The sequence below is a fragment of the Mercenaria mercenaria genome, chromosome 15 (genome assembly GCF_021730395.1).
Source record: "Mercenaria mercenaria strain notata chromosome 15, MADL_Memer_1, whole genome shotgun sequence".
Taxonomy (NCBI): domain Eukaryota; kingdom Metazoa; phylum Mollusca; class Bivalvia; order Venerida; family Veneridae; genus Mercenaria; species Mercenaria mercenaria.
In genome coordinates, this window is record NC_069375.1 from 65,278,691 (window position 1) to 65,306,612 (window position 27,922).

Sequence of the window (27,922 nt, forward strand, 5' to 3'; positions counted from 1 at the left end):
ATTTTCTTACATTCCGCATAACATTTCAATATATCTACATAAAAGAAGCAAAATATTGATTATTATTCAGAGCAAAAGACTCATAAACAATATTTCTAGCAAATAATGGTTATTTGAAAATAGTTAAAGTAAAGAAAATGCACAGAATTACGTACTTTCAAGATAAAAGCTATTAATTTTGCGCGGTAACTGACACGTAACGTCATGACGTCAATGACGTCATTTTAAGGCAACATTGTTTTGAAGCGTTTCTGCGGCAATTTTTTCATTATTTCTGCATTATTACACCATAAAGCATCAGATCGAAGACAGGTTCATGATTAATTTTCAGAAGAATGAATATACAGACACATTTAGTTTGTCGTAAATGCCGTCGTAAATCGTCACGTTAGCTTCCGGTTGGACATGCGCACATACAAATATGAAGGTAACCTACCTCCTTAACCGATTTATTCCAAAATTAAGAAAAAATACAGCAAGGAAGATTGATTGACAGAATCTTTTTTCACTATTTTTCAGTCAACAGCAGGTTTCTGGCAGACATGGAAGGAATTTGAAATCAAACACGGCAATGAGGATACTGTTAGAGAAATGTTGCGAATCAAACGTAGTGTACAGGCAATGTATAACACACAGGTAAATCATTAAGTTAAATATGGATTTAGAGACATTGAAGATAAAAAGTCTTATTTATAATAAACAGGAAAATATTGAAATCAAATATGACAGTAAAGAATCTGCATAGCTGAGTGGTTAACACAGCTGGCTTTGAATTGGGTGTCACTGCTAAAGGCTCAAACCTTGTATTAGGTGTAAAATTTTGATATTAAGAAGCCGTCTAGCTGACAGTCGAAAGTTAGTGGTTTTACCAACATGCCTGAAATAGTGCAAGGAAGGGTGCCTAGGGAAAAAAGTAGGAAAAAGTCCTACAGTTAGTGTGTCTCAAAACCCAACAGAAACAAATGGTAATTAGGGCTCCGTTACACACATTTTGGGGATACAGTGTATGGGTTAAGAAGAAAACATGTGATTGAAGGTCAGTTGTAGCATTATAGTAATTTTTGTCATCATAGGAGTTAAATATAGCCATTACAGAAATTTAGTATGACACAAGTATAATAAAGCTTTGATGTTGATGTCATTTTCAGTGTAAGAGACATTCAGTTTGGTCAAATTGACTTTGTCTGTAATAGGTAAAGAAAAAAGCTAACATGTAATTAACAGAGTATCATTTTTGTGACTTTCCACTTTATGAATGTATTAAACTGGTTAAATAACATTGATAAAATACTCGGCAGAGCCTCGCAGTGTATTATTCTTATTAACTTGTTTGATAATTTCATTCTGAAAAGACACTCCTGAAATATGCTCTGTATATTACACTGGTTTATATTTAGACATTCAGTGCTGTTGCAGCAAATAGAAGCGGAGGGGCACACATAATGTTAGTCCACCATCACTTAGTTTTCCTAGTAGTATTAAATCATTTTTCTGTCAAATGTCCAAATATTTTTCAGGTGAACTTCATGTCCGCTCAAATGTTGGCTGCAGCAACCTCGAAGGGAGATAGCCAAGGTAAAAATAAGGTTTTAACAGAGTTACCGGTAATTTATATCAAAATCAGCATTTTCTTAATCCTTTACTCAAAATGTGATATCAGTTATATAAGAAATTTGCATGTATTTACAGAGCAATAAAAAGGTTGAATGTAGGAATAAGACATGTTTTTTTGGGGGGTATTAACATCTGCAGAAGCCCGCGGGATTGTTTGTGACCGAGACCGAAGGGGCAGCGCATTTGGCGTTAGTTACTGATACAGTAAAACAGTCTATGGTTTAGATTGCATCTTTAAAGCTTCAAGAAGAGGTTTTTTATGAAAGATGTCAATCTGCGCAGCATTACATATACGTGCCTGGGAAAGCATTTCAAAAATAAAAATCGGGTATTAACAGCACGTGAATTGCCTTGTTTGCACACGATTTTTCCCCGTTAATACATGGGCAGATCCAGTGAAAAAAGTAGTTTTTATGCAAGAATACATGTTCTGTTATACCTTCAAATGGTAGTTTGAAACTTACATTTCAGTCTAATTTACTAAGTTTTATAAAAATTCCAGCCTTAAGTAATTTTTGGCCAATGTGATCAACATTTTTTTTTTCAGAAATTTACAGAACATTTGACAAAATATGGATTACATGATACTAAAATCAATATTCTGTATCAGTAACCTTGTGACCAGGTGGGATGACAAATTCAAATAATTATCAAAAGATTTTTATCAGTGAGTGTAAGATAGTATGACAATGTTCTGATTTCAGAAACATCTGAGGCGAGTGATGAGATGCAGAAACTTGAGGAGAAGGCTAGACAGCTGGCAGAGGAAGCAATGAAAGATAAAAATAAACCAGACAAAGGAATAATGTTTGTCAGGTAGAATGATCCTAAAGTTCTTCCATAAAAGAAGGCAGTTGAACTTTTAATTTTGACTTGTCCTGTATTAGTTACAAACATGCTGAAATAAATTTAAACATTACAAAAAGATAGATGTTGTAATCGAAAAACACATAGCTTTAGGGGCCTGTGTGGTCGAGTTGTTAAGATGTCTGACTTAAAATATCTTGCCTCCTCGCTACTGTTGGTTCAAAAAGTGTATATTGCAAGGACGCCATCAAATTTGACCACAAAGTTCAGTGGTTCTACCCAGAAGACTGCTTATGCCTGAATTAATGCTCTGGTAGGCATCTAGGCTCTTCCTTTAACCCTTACCCTGCTATATTTCTATAATGGACTGGTCCATCTTTCAATTTGGACAGAACCACTTATTATTCAAAGGGGTTTTCACTGAAAATTTACTGACTGAATAGCGAACAGTGCAGACCATGATCAGACTGCACGGATGTGCAGTCTGATCTTGGTCTGCACTGGTCGCAAAGGCAGAATCATCTGCCGCCAGCAGGCTAAGGGTTAACCTGAAAACTGGATAAAAGCTGTTTAATTATATGGTATTATGTAAGCCGCAATGTACTTGTAATGATAACGTTATACTGTAAAAGTAGATATTTTTCACTAGGGCTATATTCACGAGGCCCTACATCTCACGAAAATTAATTCTCGCATAAATATTCATCATTAGTGTAATTCAGATTCAAGTACAGGCATGATACAGTCTTTACAATTTTGCGATTATTTAACTTTGCCAACATACTTAAAATTACAAATTTGTAAAATTTTTACCCAAGGAAAATAATAATAGCCACGCCATGACAAAACCAACAAAATGGGTTTGCGACCAGCATGGATCCAGACCAGCCTGCGCCTCCGCGCAGTCTGGTCAGGATCCATGCTGTTCGCTTTTAAAGCTTACTGCAATTAGAAAAACCGTTAGCGAACAGCATGGATTCTGACCAGAATTCACGGATGCGCATGCTGGTCTGGATCCATGCTGGTCGCAAAGCCACTATGTTGGTTTTCCCATGGCACGACTTTTATTATGTGCTTTTACAGTGATCGATTGCCTATTGAAGAGTCCATGTACTCTAATTAGTTAAACTGACCTGGTAAGTGTTGAGAAAGTTGTGAAACCCTGTAATATAAAGTATCCGATAAATAAATGGTTTATCCATTTTAGGAGCAATACAACAACTGATGAGGAGCTGGGAGAGATGACAAAGACGGTTAATCCTGATGAGATTAACATCGATGAGGATTACTCTACTGACGAAGATGAAGAAGTGGAAGGTATTATTATAGAAGTTCTAGAATCAATAAGGATAAGGGCTTGACAAATTCTGTGAAAACAACTTATCTTGTAGAACAAGAGGTCTAGAATTTTCACTTGCCCTGCCACAGTTTGAAGTTGTCTTGCGAAAACGATTTTTGTCTGTTCTAAAGTCTTTTAAAATGGTAAATACCTGAATCTAGTTCTGGACTGTCAAGTGTCTAACTGATCAAACTGTTACAGACGTGAGCCTGGTTTTTAAAGTTTAGACCAACAACTCAACTTCCATTTTAGATTTTTAGCTGTCCATCTTATGCATAGCTCCATTTTATTGGAATTATTAATTTTTTTGGGGGAAAAAATCACACTTGTCCTACAGGACGAGTACCACAGCAAGTTACACTTGCTGGTAGATATTACCTACTATTTACGGGCGGATAAATTAAGGAATTTGTTGGTGATGATGAAGATACTGATGACAGTGATTATGAAACTGAAAATACCATTATTATGATGATCTTGGTAATAATACTGATTGCTATGGTCCTGATTTATGTTCATAAATTGATGATGATGATGATGATGATGATTCTTATGATTAAGTTGATGATATCAGTGATGATGATTCATTTGACGATGATCAAAATAACAGTGTTGATAGATTGATGAAGATGATGGTGAAGATTGAAAAGATGATGGTGATGTTAGAATGTGTGCTTTTGGGATGTTTGTATTTTTATGCCCCTGAAGGGAGGCATATTAGTTTTCAACTGTCCGTTCGTTCGTCACAACTTTAACTTTTTGCATGAAGGTACTTTCTCGTGAACCACTGCACCCAGGACATTCAAACTTCACATGCTGATAGTACTTATTGAGTACACGACCCTTACTGACGTTAGGGTCACCAGGTCAAAGGTCAAGGCGCTGCGGGGGCATTTGTCACCATTAGTGACAGTTCTTGTTATAAGAATTATCAGTATGAACTGTATTCTAATGCTAGAGATCTTTACTTATATTATTCCTTTAAATTGTTTTCAGAAGTACAAGCACAGACAGTACCTACAGAAGTTTTTGGAGGACTTGTTCAAGAAGACGATTAGATTACTAGAGGGGAAATGGGAAGAACCTTGTCCTTTATAATCTAAATAAATAAACATACACAGGGACAGTTGAACATTTTGTAAACTTTGTGATCTAAAGGAATAAATGAAATATAAAAGTTTGGAAGGACCCCCTGCACTGAGTCATATAATTATGCATGAAAAGATGGAAGAAGAAATAATTTGATTAGTGGTTAACAGAAGACACTAGACCAAAGTAAAACACTCAAACCAAGGGGAATTGAAAGACACTTTTAGATATAACTTTTTTTTTCTTTCATACATTTAGATAAATGACTTATTTATTCGTTGCCATGAGTTACTATTTAATAAAGTATAAATTCAGTTGATGAAATTTATAGAAAAAAAGGATGCCTTTTGGTTTAGGTGTTGTCAAGACAAGCAAAGCACATGATGTAGCATATTCAGCTCCTTGTTTAAATGATGTGCATGGAGAAAAATGAAGAAAAATTGTGTTTTGTATGTCTGAGTTTATGAAAATGAATGAAGACTAAGGAACTAAAGTAACTATATAATATGTCTTACATGATGATGGAATAAATGTAAGGAAATGTTATAGATTCTTGCAGCTCCTTTATGCAACCCGCAAAGACTGGCTGTTCATCCTTGCAAAAGTGCCACACAACTAAAAATGGAAAAACCTTCAAACCTTTTCTCATTTTCCTCTTTAACCCTTGCCATGCTGGACACAAATGGTTTTGCCTTTGCGACCAGTGTAAATCATGGTCAGCCTGCTCATATGTACTACTACTTGTCCCAGTGTGAGCTTTCTTGGTAAACGTTTTTTTGGCATTCTTTGTTGTTTTTAGCTCATCTGATTTGTTTTAAAAAAAAATGATGAGTTATTGTCATCTCTTGAGCGGTTGTCGGCGTCGGCGTGGCCTGGTTAAGTTTTATGTTTAGGTCAGCTTTTCTCCTAAACTATCAAAGCTATTGCTTTGAAACTTGGAATACTTGTTCATCATCATAAGCTGACCTTGTATAACAAGAAACATAACTCCATCTTGCTTTTTGCAAGATTTATTGCCCCTTTTGGACTTAGAAAATCAGTTTTCTTGGTTAAGTTTTATGTTTAGGTCAGCTTTTATCCTAAACTATCAAAGCTATTGCTTTGAAACTTGCAACACTTGTTCACCATCATAAGTTGACCCTGTACAGCAAGAAACATAACTCATCCTGCTTTTTGCAAGATTTATGGCCCCTTTTGTACTTAGAAAACATCAGATTTCTTGGTTAAGTTTTATGTTTAGGTCAACTTTTCTCTTAAACTATCAAAGCTATTGCTTTGAAACTTGCAACACTTGTTCACCATCAAAAGTTGACTCTGTACAGCAAGAAACATAACTCCATCCTGCTTTTTGCAATAATTATTGCTCCTTTTGGACTTAGAAAATCATTTTCTTGGTTGAGTATTATGTTTAAGTCAATGTTTCTCATAAACTATCAAAGCTATTGCTTTAAAACTTGCAACAGTTTTTCACCATCATAAGTGGACACTGTACATCAAGAAACATAACTCTATACTGCTTTTTGCAGGAATGATGGCCCTTTTTAGACTTAGAAAAGCATGGGTAGGACAATATTTCTATTACACCAAAAAAATCAGATGAGCGTCAACACCCGCAAGGCGGTGCTCTTGTTATTTGTTACTATTGCTTATATCTTACTGTAACTTCACATTAACATTGTTTAGCATGAAAACAAAGTATGTGCAGGGCTGGGCCCATTATACCCAAAATCAAGGTCACCAAGGTGTTACATTTTGGTTATTTTTAAGGTTAATTTTTTTTGGCAACATGTGTTTTTCTGTCATATCTTTGTTACTATTGCTTATATCTTACTGTAACTTCACATGAAAATTATCCAGCATACAAAACAAGGTATGTGTTGGGGTTTGTCCCATTATACATAAATTCAAGTTCACAAAGGTGTTGTACATCGGTTATTTTAAGGTTAAAGTTTTTCTGCAACCTTTGTTTTTCTGACGTATCTTTTTTACTTTTGCTTATATCTTACTGTTGCTTCACATAAACATTGTCCAGACTACAAAGTATATGCAGGGGCTGGTCAACTGGGGTAAAAAACTAGGTCATTAGGTCAAATCAAAGAAAAACCTTGTATATGCGATAGAGTCTGTATTTTTAACCAGGTTGAGTTATTAGATTGGGGCATGTCGTTGGTCGGATGGGCGGGCGGCTGCGTCAAACTGGTGTTTCCGGTCAATAACTTTTGTTTCGGTAAAGATATTTGAATAAAACTTGGTATGTATGTAGCTTATATCAAGACAAAGGCTGGGATTGATTTTGGGGTTTCTGGGGTCAAGGTCAAGGTCACTGTTACTTAAAATAGAAAAAGGGTTTCTGGTCAATAACTAACTTAGGAATGAGCTATCATGATGAAACTTGGTGTATAGAAAACTTATATAAAGTTGTAGCTTGGGATTGATTTTGGGGTTTCTGGGATCAAGGTCAAGGTCATTGTTACTAAAAATAGAAAAACAGTTTTCGGTCAAAAACTTCAGTTAGGAATGAGCTATTCTGATGAAACTTAGTGTACATTAAGCTTATCTGAAGATATATGTATGTAGCTTATATCAAGACAAAGGCTGGGATTGATTTTGGGGTTTCTGGGGTCAAGGTCACTGTTACTAAAAACAGAAAAACGGTTTCCTGTCAATAACTTAACTTAGGAATGAGCTATCATGATGAAACTTGGTGTATAGAAAGCTTATATAAAGTGAAAAGTGTTGAAAACCTGGTTTCGTGGCATTGCCGCGTTTCTTGTTTAATTTTTTAATTGATCTTCATGAAACTTTGTCAGAAAATGCAGTCGCATACACAAGAATATTTGCAGAGCTAAAGTTGCTAAATTTAATCTACTCATTGGGACATCTGAAAGATACGATGAAAATGTGTGGACTGTAAATACAGTAACATTTACCCTGCAATTAGATGAACTGGTACATGGCTTCTAAACCCTAGTGCCACCACCAAAAAGTGATGATAGAGAGAAGAGCTACTGACATTTGTGTAAAGCTTTCACCAGTTTCAAACTATAAATGTTTTGTCTTATATTTTTATGGATATAAATTATTTTAATCAAAGCCTTGAAAGTACTGATGTGGGCAGCGGTTGACAGTTTATGGTAATTACTTTTAATGAATAAGCTGCACATGTCTCTCAACTCTCCCGATTCAATTGGGATTATCCTGATTAGGAAGCCAAAACCTGATCAGCATTTAAAAAAAGCCTGATTTTAATATTTTTTAATGTTATGTGTAATGAAAATAGCTTTGGGGCATTGCTATGATGTTACGGTTGTGATAGACTGCCTGTTCAAAACCAGCCAGGTCAGCCAATGTCCACGGACTATGTTCTGTGTATTGTACGTCGATTATAGCAACTTTGATCAACAGGCCGACATGTGGGTGCATCAACAGTGAATGATCCTGATTAAGAACTGACAGGATTTTGCAATCAGTAACTGTTTTGTGTTACTTTAATTGGGAACAAGTAAATGCAGCAAAAGAGATTGCACGGCAACAAGAGAATTGTAGAAATTTAAGCTCTAAGCCTTCTGGTTTGTAGAAAAAGTCCAATTTTGACCCTGGGTCCATAATTTGAAAGAGTAAGGTCAAGGTCCTTTTAGAAATTGTTGATGGAGACAGGACTTAGTACGGACATCAAATGGTCACTATATCTCATCGCTATGTGACGGGTATTTAAAATGTAAGCAAAAGTGATAGGGAAAAAAAGAAGTGTGAAAGCAACTTATTCTTTTTTAACAAGGGTGCGATAGTCATAAAATACAACCATCAAGAGTTTATTAAATGAGAGGTTTCTGTTTCAGAATTGGTTGTATGGTGATATAAAGCAAGTACTTCCCTTTGTTCTTACTACAAATAGTTTATATTATAACTCTTCATTACATCGAGACCACTTTTCTGAAGTACAACATGCATGTTACTTCCAATGTTGAGGTGTATTTTGACCTACCTATACCGGGTAGGATTTTTGTGTGTACTTGCGATTTTTTTTTTAGATTAACTTGGGTGGAACAGACCTGCGCATAACACTTTGGGTGTCATGATGGTGTACAATTGTGCCAAGTTGTATCAAAATCCCTCCATGTATGAATAAACACATCGGACAAAGTCATTCTTGTATCTGACCTTTGGCCTCTAAGTGTGACCTTGACCTTAGACCTAGGAATCTGGTTCTTGCGCATGACACTCCGTCTGGTGGTGGTGAACAGTTGTGCCAAGTTTCATCAAAATTCCTCCATGCATGAAGAAGAGATGCTCCAGACAAAGTCTGTGGACACCGCATTTTTTATGATGACTTAATTTGTCTAAAATCTGGAAACAATGAGTTGGATGGCATCTAATGACTCCCCCCCCCCACCCCCCCCCCCCACCTTGGTCAGATAATACTTAATACTTTGAACATTTGTGTCAATGTATTAAGGGGGACCAACCATGGATATAAATTAATTTTATGGAAGACAAAAATAATGGTATTGTTATTGACTTGTTAGAAATTAATTACACAACTATGAAGTCCATGGCAATTATTAGTCCCCCACAAGTATTTATGACTTGGCTGTTTTTTTTTTCTGCATAAATAACTGGATCCTTCTGCTCTGTCTGTATGAATTCATATCGGTCAATCTATTTCTATGCGATATCTTGTCATCATAATATGCCCTAAATCTAAAACAGTAGACAAAATACAGAAACTTTCTTTCTTGGTCGCAACAAAAACTTCGTTGAAGTTTGGTATGCCAAACCCGTGAACTAGAAAAAAGAAGTTTTCAAGGTCATATATGTGCATTCCTTTATGTTACCGGTAGGTTATCTTAACCTGAGGTAGTCAAAATAAACTATCAATAAAATATCATAAAGTAAGTCAACCCGATACGGCAATTAAGTAAGGCTAAATCCGAGGGGGTAAAGTCAGACAGACAAAAATGCAATCGTAGCTCTTTTTCCAATAATGTTGTGGTTTATCATGTACATACATTGATGTGACCGAGATAAACTGAAACCAAATCTGTCATTTTGTACAAAAAAAGGTTTTGTTTCGCGGTTGCTTAGCCTTGCTTAAATATCTCGGTTATCGCAGTTGCAAACAAGTTAGTTCTAGTCTCTATCATGTTACAAGGACAATTGTTCAAACAATAACCAAACTGTTTGGATCCGTAAACCGATCAATAAACTCCGCCCCTTAATTACTGTTGCTGTTTCCCACAAGCTTCTTTCAAAATGGCGGATTAATGTACATTAGCAAATGACTCGCTAGAAAGTGTTTCAGGTGATATCTGTGTGGACTATTTACCAAAATGCACAAAGATAGCTGTCAAAGAGGCTTAGTTGTTTTACTAAAGATTGTGTACATGACATTAAATATAACTCAGAAGTTACCACGGTAAAAGTTAGCGCGAAAATGCTGGCGTTATCAAAGAAAAAACACTTTCCGTCTCTGCTAGGTATTCCTGACAGGAAAAATATTGAGTCCTTATGCAAGTGCATGGTATAATTATAATCTTAATTATCTTTTAAGCAACATGTGAAAAGAAATTACGTGTTATATTATTACATAAATTATTTGATCAAAATAGTACGTCCACTTCTGCCGCATAGAGACTGTATTTCTACGCTAGGCTTATATGATAAAAATATCAAACACCCTGTGTACTCACATATGGTGTAAGTGATTTCTTACATCAAGATAACATTTTCAACAGATAAAGAAATTTATTAATTGGTTCAATATCTTTATATTAACATTGCGTAATACTCTACTGTTCTTATTTTACAAGTATGTTTTGCGATCGGGCTGCTGTTGCAACTGATTGTGGAATTGTCGATCACCACTGTGATATCAATTAAGTTAATTATTCCTATTATAATATAATATGTATTTGTAAAATACCACGCAGTTGTCTTAAAAATAAACATATGTCCATGCTTGGTGTATATTTCAGAACTAATTTTTTGCGTGAAAACTTACAAAGCTTTGAACATTTGGTAGTCACATTAATTTTATTTTCAGTGCGGTCGGATATTGCTCGCATATCATAGGGCTGATTAAATCTCCCCCACAATTAAATTAAAAAAATCCAGACCAGCAAAGTTAAACAAGTCTATCACAGCAATGGCACAAACCAAAAGGGACAAAAATCTTGCCGAAACCTATTAACCATGTTTTTGTTAGACCGGTGGAAACAGTGAAACGAAAACATGTGATCTGTTTACTTGACAGTTCATAAAATTATGTATCTCTTCATGCTGCAAGCAACCAAAAAAATAAAAATAATAAAAAAAAGAACAAACAGATAAAATGAACCCATTTGCATTTATTGTATCATAGTATTAATAGTAGTTATAAATAGTTTACGATAGTCTTAAGGTAAAATTAACATATCAAACAAAAAAAAATAATCAGCGACATTCTAAACCGCATCGACATGTGCGTATATTTATATTTTTCAAATTACATTTAAAAGGAAAATCAATTTAAACTTATCAATTATCGGACTTCGTTGAATAAAACAGAATGATGTCGAAACAGGGGATACTGTTATACTTGCTGTCTACAAATATGAAAGACATAACAACATTATAAATAATGAGAAAGCATTAAAATTCACTCCCAATATTTATCTTTATGCTCCTGATTTAATGTCTAATTAATAAAAGCTTACGTTTTGTCCTTGAAATAAAGTTAGTGTGCCGTTCACTGTCCAGATCTTATGTATATGTTTGAATAATGATTTTGATATTGTATGTAAAATTAATTTACATGTATATGTTTTGACTTTATTAATGACTCGTTCAATGTGCGCTCTATGTTTAATATTTTTCTGTGTAAGACGATTTGTCGCTTAATTCAGCATCGAAAAGTTGGCACTGACATCGAAGATCGAAGATCGAAATTAAATTTCTAGCCAGCTTTAAATTTCGAGCCAGCTCGAAGATCGAAATTCACCATTGAATATCAATTTCGTGCTAGCTTTTAACTTCTAGCTAGCTCGAAGATCGAAATTCAAGATAGAATTTCGAGCTGGAATTGAATTTCGAGCCAGCTCGAAGATCGAAATTCAGTTTTTCTAAAACTTGAATTTAGGGCTGGGGTTGAATTTCGAGCTAGCTCGAAGATCGAAATTCAAATTATCAAAAAGATTAATTTCGAGCTGGGGTTGAATTTCGAGCCAGTTCGAAGATCGAAATTCAGATTTTAGGAAAAGTTGAATTTCGAGCTGGGGTTGAATTTCGAGCCAGCTCGAAGATCGAAATTCAGATTTTAGAAAAAGTTGAATTTCAAGCTGGGGTTGAATTTCGAGCCAGCTCGAAGATCGAAATTCAGATTTTAGAAAAAGTTGAATTTCGAACTGGGGTTGAATTTCGAGCCAGCTCGAAGATCGAAATTCAGATTATCAAAATGTTGAATTTCGAGCTGGGGTTGAATTTCGAGCCAGCTCGAAGATCGAAATTCAAATTATCAATATGTTGAATTTCGACCTGGGGTTGAATTTTGAGCCAGCTCGAAGATCGAAATTCAGATTTTACAAAAAGTTGAATTTCGAGCAGGGGTAGAATTTCGAGCCAGCTCGAAGATCGAAATTCAGATTTTAGAAAAAGTTGAATTTCGAGCTGGGGTTGAATTTCGAGCCAGCTCGAAGACTGAAATTCAGATTATGAAAAAGTTGAGTTTCCAGCTGTGTTTGAATTTCGAGCCAACTCGAAGATCGAAATTTAGATTTTACAAAAAGTTGAATTTCGAGCTGGGCTTGAATTTCGAGCCAGCTCGAAGATCGAAATTCAAATTATCAAAATGTTGAATTTCGAGCTGGGGTTGAAATTTCGAGCCAGCTCGAAAATCGAAATTCAGATTTTACAAAAAGTTGAATTTCGAACTGGGGTTGAATTTCGAGCCAGTTCGAAGATCGATATTCAAATTATCAAAAAGTTGAATATCGATCTGGGGTTGAATTTCGAGCCAGCTCGAAGATCGAAATTCAGATTTTTAAAAAAATTGAATTTCGAGCTGGGGTTGAATTTCGAGCCAGCTCAAAGATCGAAATTCAGAATTTAGAAAAAGTTGAATTTCGAGCTGGGGTTGAATTTCAAGCCAGCTCGAAGATCAAATTCAGATTTTACAAAAAGTTGAATTTCGAGCTGGGCTTGAATTTAGAGCCAGCTCGAAGATCGAAATTCAAATTATCAAAATGTTGAATTTCGAGCTGGGGTTGAAATTTCGAGCCAGCTCGAAAATCGAAATTCAGATTTTACAAAAAGTTGAATTTCGAACTGGGGTTGAATTTCGAGCCAGTTCGAAGATCGATATTCAAATTATCAAAAAGTTGAATTTCGATCAGGGGTTGAATTTCGAGCCAGCTCGAATATTGAAATTCAGATTTTTAAAAAAATTGAATTTCGAGCTGGGGTTGAATTTCGAGCCAGCTCGAAGATCGAAATTCAGATTTTAGAAAATGTTGAATTTCGAGCTGGGGTTGAATTTCGAGCCAGCTCGAAGATCGAAATTCAGATTTTACAAAAGGTTGAATTTCGAGGTGGGGTTGAATTTCGAGCCAGCTCGAATATCGAAATTCAGATTTTTAAAAAAAATGAATTTCGAGCTGGGGTTGAATTTCAAGCCAGCTCGAAGATCAAAATTCAGATTTCACAAAAAGTTGAATTTCGAGCTGGGGTTGAATTTCGAGCCAGCTCGAAGATCGAAATTCAGATTTTAGAAAAAGTTGAATTTCGAGCTGGGGTTGAATTTTGAGCCAGCTCGAAGATCGATATTCAGATTTTAGAAAAAGTTGAATTTCGAGCCAGCTCGAAGATCGAAATTCAGATTTTACAAAAATATAAATTTCGAGCTGGGGTTGAATTTCGAGCCAGCTCGAAGATCGAAATTCAGATTATCAAAAAGTTGAATTTCGAGCTGTGTTTGAATTTCGAGCCAGCTCGAAGATCGAAATTCAGATTTTAGAAAAAGTTGAATTTCGAGCTGGGGTTGAATTTCGAGCCAGCTCGAAGATCGAAATTCAAATTATAAAAATGTTGAATTTCGAGCTGGGGTTGAAATTTCGAGCCAGCTCGAAGATCGAAATTCAGATTTTACAAAAAAGTTGAATTTCGAGCTGGGGTTGAATTTCGAGCCAGTTCGAAGATCGATATTCAAATTATCAAAAAGTTGAATTTTGAGCTGGGGTTGAATTTCGAGCCAGCTCGAATATCGAAATTCAGATTTTTAAAAAAATTGAATTTCGAGCTGGGGTTGAATTTCAAGCCAGCTCGAAGATCGATATCAAGATTTTAGAAAAAGTTGAATTTCGATCTGGGGTTGAATTTCAAGCCAGCTCGAAGACCGAAATTCAGATTTTACAAAAAGTTGAATTTCGAGCTGGGGTTGAATTTCGAGCCAGCTCGAAGATCGAAATTCAGATTTTAGAAAAAGTTGAATTTCGAGCTTGGATTGAATTTCGAGCCAGCTCGAAGATCGAAATTCAGATTTTAGAAAAAGTTAAATTTCGAGCTTGGGTTGAATTTCGAGCCAGCTCGAAGATCGAAATTCAGATTTTAGAAAAAGTTGAATTTCGAGCTGGGGTTGAATTTCGAGCCAGCTCGAAGATCGAAATTTAGATTTTACAAAAAGTTGAATTTCGAGCTGGGGTTGAATTTCGAGCCAGCTCGAAGATCGAAATTCAGATTATCAAAAACTTGAATTTCGAGCTGGGTTTGAATTTCGAGCAAGTTCGAAGATCGATATTGAAATTATGAAAAAGTTGAATTTCGATCTGGGATTGAATTTCGAGCCAGCTCGAAATGTTGAATTTCGAGCTTGGGTTGAATTTCGAGCCAGCTCGAAGATCGAAATTCAGATTTTACAAAAAGTTGAATTTCGAGCTGGGGTTGAATTTCGAGCCTGTTCAAAGATCGATATTCAAATTATCAAAAAGTTGAATTTCGATCTGGGGTTGAATCTCGAGCCAGCTCGAATATCGAAATTCAGATTTTTTAAAAAAAAATGAATTTCGAGCTGGGGTTGAATTTCGAGCCAGCTCGAAGATCGAAATTCAGATTTTAGAAAATGTTGAATTTCGAGCTGGGGTTGAATTTCGAGCCAGCTCGAAGATCGAAATTCAGATTTTACAAAAGGTTGAATTTCGAGGTGGGGTTGAATTTCGAGCCAGCTCGAAGATCGAAATTCAGATTTTAGAAAAAGCTGAATTTCGAGCTGGAGTTGAATTTCGAGCCAGCTCGAAGGTCGAAATTCAAATTATCAAAAAGTTGAATTTCGAGCTGTGTTTGAATTTCGAGCCAGCTCGAAGATCGAAATTCAGATTTTACAAAAAGTTGAATTTCGAGCTGGGGTTGAATTTCGAGCCAGCTCGAAGATCGAAATTCAGATTATCAAAATGTTGAATTTCGAGCTTGGGTTGAATTTCGAGCCAGCTCGAAGATCGAAATTCACATTTTACAAAAAGTTGAATTTCGAGCTGGGGTTGAATTTCGAGCCTGTTCAAAGATCGATATTCAAATTATCAAAAAGTTGAATTTCGATCTGGGGTTGAATCTCGAGCCAGCTCGAATATCGAAATTCAGATTTTTAAAAAAAAAATGAATTTCGAGCTGGGGTTGAATTTCAAGCCAGCTCGAAGATCAAAATTCAGATTTCACAAAAAGTTGAATTTCGAGCTGGGGTTGAATTTCGAGCCAGCTCGAAGATCGAAATTCAGATTTTAGAAAAAGTTGAATTTCGAGCTGGGGTTGAATTTTGAGCCAGCTCGAAGATCGAAATTCAGATTTTAGAAAAAGTTGAATTTCGAGCCAGCTCGAAGATCGAAATTCAGATTTTACAAAAATATAAATTTCGAGCTGGGGTTGAATTTCGAGCCAGCTCGAAGATCGAAATTCAGATTATCAAAAAGTTGAATTTCGAGCTGTGTTTGAATTTCGAGCCAGCTCGAAGATCGAAATTCAGATTTTAGAAAAAGTTGAATTTCGAGCTGGGGTTGAATTTCGAGCCAGCTCGAAGATCGAAATTCAAATTATAAAAATGTTGATTTTCGAGCTGGGGTTGAAATTTCGAGCCAGCTCGAAGATCGAAATTCAGATTTTACAAAAAAGTTGAATTTCGAGCTGGGGTTGAATTTCGAGCCAGTTCGAAGATCGATATTCAAATTATCAAAAAGTTGAATTTCGAGCTGGGGTTGAATTTCGAGCCAGCTCGAATATCGAAATTCAGATTTTTAAAAAAATTGAATTTCGAGCTGGGGTTGAATTTCAAGCCAGCTTGAAGATCGATATCAAGATTTTAGAAAAAGTTGAATTTCGATCTGGGGTTGAATTTCAAGCCAGCTCGAAGATCGAAATTCAGATTATCAAAAAGTTGAATTTCGAGCTGGGGTTGAATTTCGAGCCGGCTCGAAGATCGAAATTCAGATTTTAGAAAAAGTTGAATTTCGAGCTGGGGTTGAATTTCGAGCCAGCTCGAAGATCGAAATTCAGATTATCAAAATGTTGAATTTCGAGCTTGGGTTGAATTTCGAGCCAGCTCGAAGATCGAAATTCACATTTTACAAAAAGTTGAATTTCGAGCTGGGGTTGAATTTCGAGCCTGTTCAAAGATCGATATTCAAATTATCAAAAAGTTGAATTTCGATCTGGGGTTGAATCTCGAGCCAGCTCGAATATCGAAATTCAGATTTTTAAAAAAAAAAATGAATTTCGAGCTGGGGTTGAATTTCAAGCCAGCTCGAAGATCAAAATTCAGATTTCACAAAAAGTTGAATTTCGAGCTGGGGTTGAATTTCGAGCCAGCTCGAAGATCGAAATTCAGATTTTAGAAAAAGTTGAATTTCGAGCTGGGGTTGAATTTTGAGCCAGCTCGAAGATCGAAATTCAGATTTTAGAAAAAGTTGAATTTCGAGCCAGCTCGAAGATCGAAATTCAGATTTTACAAAAATATAAATTTCGAGCTGGGGTTGAATTTCGAGCCAGCTCGAAGATCGAAATTCAGATTATCAAAAAGTTGAATTTCGAGCTGTGTTTGAATTTCGAGCCAGCTCGAAGATCGAAATTCAGATTTTAGAAAAAGTTGAATTTCGAGCTGGGGTTGAATTTCGAGCCAGCTCGAAGATCGAAATTCAAATTATAAAAATGTTGATTTTCGAGCTGGGGTTGAAATTTCGAGCCAGCTCGAAGATCGAAATTCAGATTTTACAAAAAAGTTGAATTTCGAGCTGGGGTTGAATTTCGAGCCAGTTCGAAGATCGATATTCAAATTATCAAAAAGTTGAATTTCGAGCTGGGGTTGAATTTCGAGCCAGCTCGAATATCGAAATTCAGATTTTTAAAAAAATTGAATTTCGAGCTGGGGTTGAATTTCAAGCCAGCTCGAAGATCGATATCAAGATTTTAGAAAAAGTTGAATTTCGATCTGGGGTTGAATTTCAAGCCAGCTCGAAGATCGAAATTCAGATTATCAAAAAGTTGAATTTCGAGCTGGGGTTGAATTTCGAGCCAGCTCGAAGATCGAAATTCAGATTTTAGAAAAAGTTGAATTTCGAGCTGGGGTTGAATTTCGAGCCAGCTCGAAGATCGAAATTCAGATTTTAGAAAAAGTTGAATTTCGAGCTTGGATTGAATTTCGAGCCAGCTCGAAGATCGAAATTCAGATTTTAGAAAAAGTTAAATTTCGAGCTTGGGTTGAATTTTGAGCCATCTCGAAGATCGAAATTCAGATTTTAGAAAAAGTTGAATTTCGAGCTGGGGTTGAATTTCGAGCCAGCTCGAAGATTGAAATTTAGATTTTACAAAAAGTTGAATTTCGAGCTGGGGTTGAATTTCGAGCCAGCTCGAAGATCGAAATTCAGATTATCAAAAAGTTGAATTTCGAGCTGGGTTTGAATTTCGAGCAAGTTCGAAGATCGATATTCAAATTATGAAAAAGTTGAATTTCGATCTGGGATTGAATTTCGAGCCAGCTCGAAGATCGAAATTCAGATTTTAGAAAAAGTTGAATTTCGAGCTGTGGTTGAATTTCGAGCCAGCTCGAAGATCGAAATTCAGATTTTAGAAAAAGTTGAATTTCGAGCTGGGGTTGAATTTCGAGCCAGCTGGAAGGTCGAAATTCAGATTTAAGAAAAAGTTGAATTTCGATCTGGGGTTGAATTTCGAGCCAGCTCGAAGATCAGAATTCACATTTTAAAAAAAGTATTTTACAGTACTGCGAATGTTTCTTCAGTCCTATCCCTGCGCGCAAAACAAATACCATTTTTATGATTATGACCTTTTTGGAGCATTTCGGCAGCGGGAAAAGGAAACTATCTTTTAAGGTATTTTGTTTACTAATATGGGATACACAGGTCACATGACAATGTGTATTGACTCGATCACTGTGTCAACGCTATTAAACGTGTGAATGAATACACATGGGCGTGCTTATCGGTACGTTCTCGCAACTGATTGGTTCGCTTGGTAAAAGTATGTGCACTGACAGTGGAAAGGTGACCTGGTATTTGTTTTGTTAGAAGAAGGGATTACTGTAATATTCAATCATTGTGGATTATTAATAATACAGATGGGAGTATTATTGGATGTCAAAAGATGCATTAGTAAGTTGATTAGAAACATTATTACATTCATTATTTTAAATAATTTGTAACAAACTCACACAGCACATGGGCGACAATGCTGTGCTGGGATTCAGCTGTCATTGAGAAGCTAAATGGGCACATCTTCAAAGGGCTAGTGCAGACATGTGCTTGGAAATAGCATTTCAGTTTGCCAGTGCTTTGTCTGAATTAATTTAATTACAGTTAACAGTTGTAGGATAGGTGCGAAATAACGCGGTACTGTCCAAAGGTCCGGGAGCACGCTCCCCAGGCCGCGGCTAGGGATACCTAGCACGACACGAGTCTCCATGGTCACATGGATTCCTATGTCATGCCGCATTCCCAGCCCGCCACCGGGCCCGCGCCCCGTCACCAGTGACACCAGCGCGTTACTTCGCACAGGTGCCCGTCCAGTTTTGTAAGACGCAAACAACGGAATAGGTTTTCTACTTTCGTTTTGAAACAAAATGGCCGATCGTCACTGTTATTTTGCAGGTGTCTAGACAATTTGGCTTGTTTGAATTTAAATGTAAGTTATTTAAGGCTGTTTACTAGGTAGAATATGATTGTTTACTATTTTATAAATGCATGATGTGTAAATTGCAGCAGGGTAGCTTGCATTGGTATTGAACTGGACATTTTGGTTGTTCCACAGCGTGTCCTAGTAAACCTCCATATCGTTACGGCAACACATGCACCTTTTCCATATAAGAGTATATATTGAGGAAAAAAAATTCAATTTTTTAAATTTTTTTTTCGTTTTAGGCTTAAAACAGTGTTTTTAATTTTTTTTTTTTTGGGGGGGGGGGGGGGGGGCACCCATATGGGCACCAAGACTGGACGGGCACCTGTTGTTCTATCTGCATGAAAATAGGTACATTTAAGTAGCAAGTGATATTCGTCAGCTGTCTCCAAACTATCACAGCACGGAAAATTCATTGGGAAAATACGTATTACTGGTTCGAAATTTGATTAAAAGCCTTCTTTCAGATTTGTCTAGTTTAATCAGGTATGGTTCTGATTCTATTTATCCTTAATTAGGGCATAATTTTTACCTTTTGATGAGTTTTGTAAAGATGCATTCCAACTTCGAATGTTTTGATCAATTAGTATCTTTTTAATATGTTTAATTGATTTTGTTTCTTGGTTCTGTCATATGTCTATTCTTCCAGTTTCAGCAAAGATATTTTTACGTGGTTAATCGATTGCCTTCATTCTTAGCTTACATATTGTGGAAGAAATGTAGGTAGGTTTTACCTCTGCCCCACAGTTACTTTTAAGTGAAGTGAGCAAAATTCAAAACAGACCCGCAGGATTCGACCTTAATTTTTCAATGTTAGAGATAGAAATATGTCTCATTGAATCCGTTTACTTGAGACACCCAAGAAAAAATTATACTGACACTTTTATTTTAAGTTTTATAATTGTTAACCAATAGTTTAATGATTCTTTCAATACAAAATGATGGAATAATAAATTATCTGCAAACATTTTGGATAAAGGCCGCCACTTTGAAATTTGTCTCTACTTGAGCTTAAGGATACCATAAATAACACAAAATTTATAAAAAAAGAAGAAAAAAACGGCACGGTAAAAGTTTTTAAAAATTTGCAACAAAGTGCAAAACATGGTCAACTGTAAGAATATACCAAGCAAATGCCATTTCTAAACATTATTATTAGGGCCTAATACCTTAATTTCATAAAAGCCGGGCATTTGACAAAACTAAATATTTGATTTTTGTAAAAAGCAGGATACGGATTTTGTGTTCCGTGAATTACAACAAGAGCAATACGTGCACAGGTGACAGCGGTCTCGCTTCAACTATCATAAAAGCATCCACTATCTTATTGGATGTAAAAATAATGATTATACATCAAACTTCGTAAGCATTAACTATTCGCCATCAAATGTATTTTCAACCTTCAGTATATATTAAGTAATATGTAAGTAGTTTACTTGAAGCTTGCCTGGTTAATTTGACATAATGATTAGTCCGGTATGGATTACTAGCTGTTAGCTCGATCCCTGGGAGCGAAATACGAGCATGTATAAAACTCTGCATCTGTATGACATTCGTACACCACCGCTCTAGTCATTTGGAGACGTCTGCAGTTACCTAACTGCGAAGAACAAGTAATGCAGGTACACAGGTATTTTGTATAACTTACAAACTATTGAACATTTGATCATAATGGATTCAAACTTCTATAATTAAGAGCCGACATTTCTGGCAGAATGGAGACAAATTATGTGTGCTTAAACATATAGACCTGAAATAGGATCCTTAATATTATTCCAACGAAAAGAACTTTTTTGTTCTGGGTGTGAACGGTGGGCAGTTAATATAACCAGTGTTCCTTGATTCTGTACAACTACAAATCTGTTCTCCACAAGTAAGGCTAACTTACTCACATGAATAAGAAGTGGAGGACTAATGATTTCAGACGAAATGTGTTTCATCAAATCGTTAGAGAGAATGAGAAGATATAAAGCTGTACAGTGTGCTAATTTCAGTGTCTATGACTTATTAATGCGGTCTCCGAGCGGCACTAAATGGTGGTAAATATCTACTAGGACCTAGAGATTGTGTCAGGAATGAAACCAATTACAAGGTGATAAAAACTTTTGTTCTTAAATCTTATTGGTCATGGCTTGTGTGATTAAGTGAGGATTTGATGACGGTCCGCTTATCTTGTTTGTTTTTCGATTTTAGTTCGTGCATACCCAGGAGACAAAGTAAGCTTCACTCTGTAATTATACCCGGAAATGAGAACTGCGTTGTTATGGACAATTAAGTTCGCACTATTTTCCAATTTGCATTTAATTAAGGACGGATTATACCAGTGTTACATGTGAAGTAGTCCAAAATGTAGTTCCATGCTATGGATGAAATCTGGTATAATTAGTGACATGAGGAGGTGACAGTTAAATTTTTGGCTTCTGTTTTTTGCTTATAGTATTGAGAATAGATCTAGACCATTTTCATTGTAAATTTCTGGGAATAAGATTTATTCTTTGCGAAAAATGAGGTATGTCTAAATACAGAACATGAGTCATGTCCGCGGACATGACTGGTAAATACCGAACATGAGCGATAATTATTTTATTAAAGCAATTAATTATGTTTTGTGATCTAAATTGATTATATATGCTGAAAAACTAGTGCATGCAAAAATAATTTATATTAAACCAGATATATGCTTTTATTTTTTATAAAAAATAAAACTGCCGATCTGGCTCATGTCCGTGTACAGACCAGTAAATACCAAACATGGGCGATTATTATTTTATTTAAGCAGTATTTCATGTTTTCTTTGTTTAGAGTAATTATTTATGCTAAAATACTAAAGCAAACCAAAAATATTTAAAATCCTTAATTTATATAAAATAGAAAACTGAGAATCTGATTCATGTCCGTGAACAGATTGGTAAATACCAAACATGAGTGATATTTTTTCTATTAAAGCAATATATTATTTGTTTTTGGTTTAAAATGATTATTAATATTAAAAAACGTGTACATGCCAAAAATGTATTAAATTCAATCATATTAAAGTATATAGAATACAGTATAGGCTATCTGATTTATGCCAACGAACATGATTGGCAAATTGTAAATACCGAACATGAGAGATTATTATTCTTTTAACGCAGTTTTTGTTTTTCGTTAATTGATTATTTATGCAAAAAATACCAGTGCATACAAGAAATAATTAAAAATCGAGCATAATTGTGCTTTAAAAAAAAATAGAAAACTGGCGATCCGATTCATGTTCGTGAACTGACTTGTAAATACCGAACATGAGCAAAAAGCGCTATTAAATAATAATGATAAAATATATTAGATTCAAGACCACCGATGATTAATGTATTGTTTTTGTCTGTAATTAATTTACTTATTAATAAAGATTTCTGCACACATTTTCTATAGGATTATTGCAGGTTGCTTTGTAAAGACAGAGATATACGGAAAAAAAAAACAAGTTTAACAGCCAGACAGAATGTATTATGAGAGCGTTCAGTTATTACATTTTACATTTATTTCTTTCATGTACGAAATACAATGCAAAATGTAATATCCAGGCCACACCACGAGGAGGAACTCTCACCATGGCCTGTATTTTTTTTCTTTTTTTTTTTATTTATTTTTTTTTCTTCATTTTTTTTTTCATTTTAGTATTTTTTTAACTTGTAAACATATTTCATATTTCAACAATGTACAGTGTATTTACATTTTTAAGCTAACAACACTCTGTTTATGCTAACGAACATGACGTGTAAATACCAAACATGACTTGTGAATATAGTAAATACCAAACATGACTTGTAAATATAGCAAATACCAAACATGAGATATAACATACTATTTTGTTTTTGTGTAGAAACTGATGTACAATGTATTTACATTTTTTAATTTAACAACAATCTGTTGACTTGTAAATATAGAACAGAACAGAACAGAACAGAACATACATTTTATTTGAATTAAGCATATACAGCTCATCTTCATATACAACAATATATACATGCATGAATACGAAAAAAATGGTAATACCTAGTATAATAAACATATACTAGTAAATTTGTGAGAGTGCAATACATCACATGTAACACAATCTATAACTATATACATGATAGCTAATACATGATAACTAGGATGGTAAGAAATACTACCCGGCATTCAATGCATTCGATCTCATTTTGAAGGCTTTATTACAATACACAGCTAATTTGATTAACACTGACTTCCTTTCTGAATTAAGCAATTCTATGAATTTATACACGCTAGGGTGTCTTACAAAATAATTTGATATATACTGTTTTCTTATTGTATCATACAAAGAGCAAATCAATATAAAGTGGTATTCATCTTCGATGTCATTTTTGTTACAGATACAACATTTTCGTTCACTTCTATCAATATTATTGTGTCTTCCTGTTTCTATAGATAAATTATGTGACGATAATCTGAGTTTAGCCAATGTGTTTCTTAATTTCATACTATCTACAATTTTAAGGTATCCAGACCTGCTAAATTCTGTCTTAATATCTTTATACAAATGTAACGAAGAGCAAAGACTTACACTAGAGTTCCAATGTGTGATATATATATATATCTCTTAAACGATTATGTAGCACTGGTATAAATACATTTAAGTTTATAGATTCTGGATACATCCATACCTCGTTAAATCCCGCACTTTGCAAAAGTGATTTTACTTTGGACAACCAATTTACAGCATTTGGTTTAGAATCTATCTCCAATCTCTGGCTTTTAACAATGTAATCTAGTATACAATTACTGCTTTTATTTTGGTACAACTTTATGAAATATTTAATAATTCTTACTTGTCTTGAAATATATAGTGGAAATCTACCCACTTCAGAGTACAATGATAAGGTATTTGTCGACATTTTCACATTAAGTAACCATTTACAATACTTTCTTTGTACGATTTCTAAATTGTCCGCCTGCATACTACCCCATATCTCACAACCATAATTAAGAATTGATAGAACATATGCATCAAATAAATTGAACATGATATCAGAACAGAATCTTTATTAACTTGTACAACATGTACATCGTTAAATAACATATACATACAGTATATAAACAAATACATACAATTGGTCACGACTTGAATAGATAAAAAAACAAAAACAAAACACACACACAATATTAATATTTAGAGGATGAACTGGTTACTGCAATAATATATTACCTTTGAATTAACAAATTTCTACGATTGAAAGAAAGTTTAATGAATTTACTTAGCTTGACAAGAGTATTTCTATCGCTGCACTTAAACAATTCAATAAGCTTATACATACTTAGTCTATTATAAAAATATCGTTTAATATAAATGCGTCTGAGATCATCAAAGCATGGACATTTACAAAGAAAATGTAGTTCATCGTCTATATCATTTAAATTGCAGTACATACAAAGACGTTCATTTCTAGGTATTCTATTTGCTCCATATCTGCCTGTTTGAATTCTTAATGAATGTGATGACACTCGTAGACGAACAAGACAATTCCTAAGATCAGAAGGTAGTTGATCAAGATAGTTTTCATAACCAAACGTGTCCTTAAAATGATCATATAAACGAAGTACAGAGCTAGAAGACTTACTATTACACCATTCTTGTAGAAAACAATCGATCAATCTTTGTTTAAAATTATCTAAAAATAAAGTTTTAGTCACAAGCGATGGATTTTCAAATACAAAGTTAAATCCATAATCACATAACAACTTTTTAACACTTGACACCCAATTTTTCTTTCCATTTAGACAATCTTCATATGACATATTATAAACAGTTTTCAAAATTATATTATCTGTTTTAAGTACTTTAAACCAGTATTTAATATACGTAGATATCTTGATATGTATCGGGGGTATCGCCCTAATTCTCCATATACTGCTGCATTTGATGTACTCATTTTGACTTTAAGAATTTTCTTTAAAAATTTTAGGTGTATTCTTTCGATTTCTTTCGATTTACCAAAGCCCCATATCTCAGTTGAATAACTTAGTATGGATCCAACAAAGGAATCAAATAACTGGCACAGTATTTTAGGTTTCATTTTAAATTTTCTACAATTTATTACTAAAACATTTAATGCATTTAAGGCTTTACCGGCCAACTGCTGTTGATTTAATGCAAAACTACCAGTATAATTAAAAACTGTACCGAGATAGTTAAAATCATTAACTACTTCTAATCGGTTTCCGTTATATGTAAAAACTTCATTTTCAAGCAGACCACCTCGTTTCCGAAACACCATAGCTTTAGTTTTATGTGCATTAACCTCTAGACTCCAAGTTTTACAATAAGTACACAGCAATTCTAGACTTGTATTTATTTCTTCAGGAGACTTGCCAAGAATAACCATGTCGTCAGCAAATAACAGTAAAATAAGTATAATATCATCAAAAGAAAGACCCGAGTTTATGTCATTTTGGATAAATAATTCTAAATCTTCAATAAACAAAGAAAAAAGCACTGGTGATATTACCTCCCCTTGTCGTAATCCTACTGCGTATTCAAAAAAGTCAGAGTATGTATTACATGATCGAACACATGATTTAACCTTTTCATACATATCTTTTATTATTCTCAATATTTTACCATCAATACCAAGCTTATATACTTTAAGCCACAGTGCATTTCTATAAATACCGTCATACGCCATTTTTAGATCCACAAAAACACAGTATAGTCTTTTATTCTCATTCAGATATTTTTGTACTAGATTCAAAAGTATAAAAAGAGCATCAACTGTAGACCGACCTTTTCTGAATCCAAACTGTGCATCAGAAATAGTATTATTTTGATCACAAAAATCCACAATTCGTTTATTTAAGACAGATGTGAAGAGTTTAGACATACAACTTACTAGAGTTATCCCCCTGTAATTTTTAACGTTTCCTTTATCCCCCTTCTTATGTAAAGGAACTATTACACCCTCTGTCCATTTTTCTGGGAAAAATCCACTACTTAAAATTCCATTAAAAATATCGCATATATGCGAAGATAATATATCCATTGATTCCATAAAATATTCATTGAGTAAAAAATCATTACCACAAGATTTGTCTCTTTTGAGAGTTTTCACAGCTTCAAGAATTTCTTCCACTGAGATAGGAACATTTAATAAGTTGTCATCATTAACATCAATATTTTCATTAAAATCATGATTTGCTACAAAATTTTCAGCTTCAGGATTCTCACCTTTGAAAACATCATTACTTAATTCTGAGAAATGTTTAAAAAACGACTGGAGTGTAATTCCATTATCGGAACGGTTCGTTTTTGTTTTAAAATATTTCCAAAATTCTTTTGGCTTCGAAAATTTAAGTTTTTTCCATTTTTGACAACTGTATTACCTCGAATAATCTACGTTTCTTCTTTACAAGTTTTTTATATTCAGACTTAAGTGCACAAAAATTGTGTCTACTATCATTTGATTTACACCTTTTAAATATGCGCTGTGCCTCCAAATACCGCTGCTTTGCTTGCAAACACTCATCATCAAACCATTCTTTATCGTTTACTGGATTATCAATAAAATGTGGCGACTCATTATTTGATATATGACGTTTAAATAATGGATCTGCTATCTCTCGTACAATATTAGTGAACGCACAAACAACATTATTAATAGAGCTTCTGTCATTCAGACATATATTTTCTGTTAAGCGATTGAAACTCGGTAATTTACCAATTAAACCAGATCTAAAGTCATTTTTTAACGTATCAGACCATTTATATTTTATGTAACTACTATCATTATTTTCATCTAACATTAGATTACACTTTAATGATACAGATATAGGACAGTGGTCACTCCATTCATTGAAATCATGCACCGTAAAACTATTGATATAAACAAAATCACATTCCTTTGCCAGTACATAATCTATAACAGACGCTCCTTGCCTTGAAGCGAATGTATATGAACCGTTACCAAAATCATGACTTAGCCGACCGTTAACTATTCGAAAGCACGAAGATTTGCAAAGATCAAGAAGTTTTACACCGAAACTATTACATGTTTTATCAAATGAGGCCCTGGGTAAGGGTACATCAGGAATATAATTATCATTGTCAATCTGATCAATATTTCTATCATACACTATGAAATCATCTCTAACGCCCACACGGCTATTCCAGTCTCCCATTAAATAAATTGTACCTTTATTTTCATACTCATATATATCATTTTGAATAATATCAAATAAATCTACATTAGTTATATTATATACAGGTGATTCTTCCGGCCACATATAAACACCGCATAAATATACATCATTTACGGTATGAAAAAACACTTTATCCAACTTTAACCAAATTACAGAATCATAATTATTTCTAATAACTGTAACACCATCTTTTAAGGAATCTTTGAAATATACAGCCACACCACCACTGGATCTTTTTGCATTACGATGTTGGTACTTCCTGTAAAAATTATATGATATGTAACCTTCAATATCAATGTTACTATTTTTATTTGTCCATGTTTCAAACAAAAACACAATGTCATTTTTTGTAATTATATTTACAAATTCCCGACATTCTTTCTTAGCATCAGTAAGTCCGTGAACATTCCACGCTAACACATTCAGGTCACCCCCTTCGCACCATTACATCCTGTCGTCACGCTGAGCCTTACCATCAATATACAAAGTGTCATATGCGATTCACGCGTTCTTACCATTTTTCTTAGCCTCTTTCATTTTTGGGACTAACTGTCTCCGCTTTGCGACCACCTCCTTAGGAAACTGTTCATGTACATAATATGGCGTACTATCTAATGCTTTCCACTGCTTCCTAACCATTTCTCTCTCTTTGAACAAAGTAAATTTCGCGACTATCTTTCTTGTACTTCCATGCACTTTTGGACCCATTCTATGGACTCTATCAAAGGCCATTTTGTC

At 34.6% G+C, this 27,922-nt stretch overlaps 1 protein-coding gene across 2 annotated transcripts in view; it reads left to right on the forward strand.

Annotated features, from left to right (window-relative positions):
- Positions 1-27,922, forward strand: part of LOC123556922 (pre-mRNA-splicing factor SYF1-like) — a 133,553-nt gene that overhangs the window by 57,615 nt on the left and 48,016 nt on the right. The window contains exons 20-24 of one of the 2 annotated variants that reach the window (XM_045348019.2): positions 520-636; positions 1,518-1,575; positions 2,319-2,430; positions 3,629-3,738; positions 4,757-5,395. In XM_045348019.2, the coding sequence (XP_045203954.2) occupies positions 520-636; positions 1,518-1,575; positions 2,319-2,430; positions 3,629-3,738; positions 4,757-4,818 (459 nt within the window). In that variant the 3' untranslated portion in view covers positions 4,819-5,395. Of the gene's footprint in view, positions 1-519; positions 637-1,517; positions 1,576-2,318; positions 2,431-3,628; positions 3,739-4,756; positions 5,396-27,922 lie in introns of those variants that run through there. The other variant, XM_053525484.1, reaches the window with a different exon arrangement.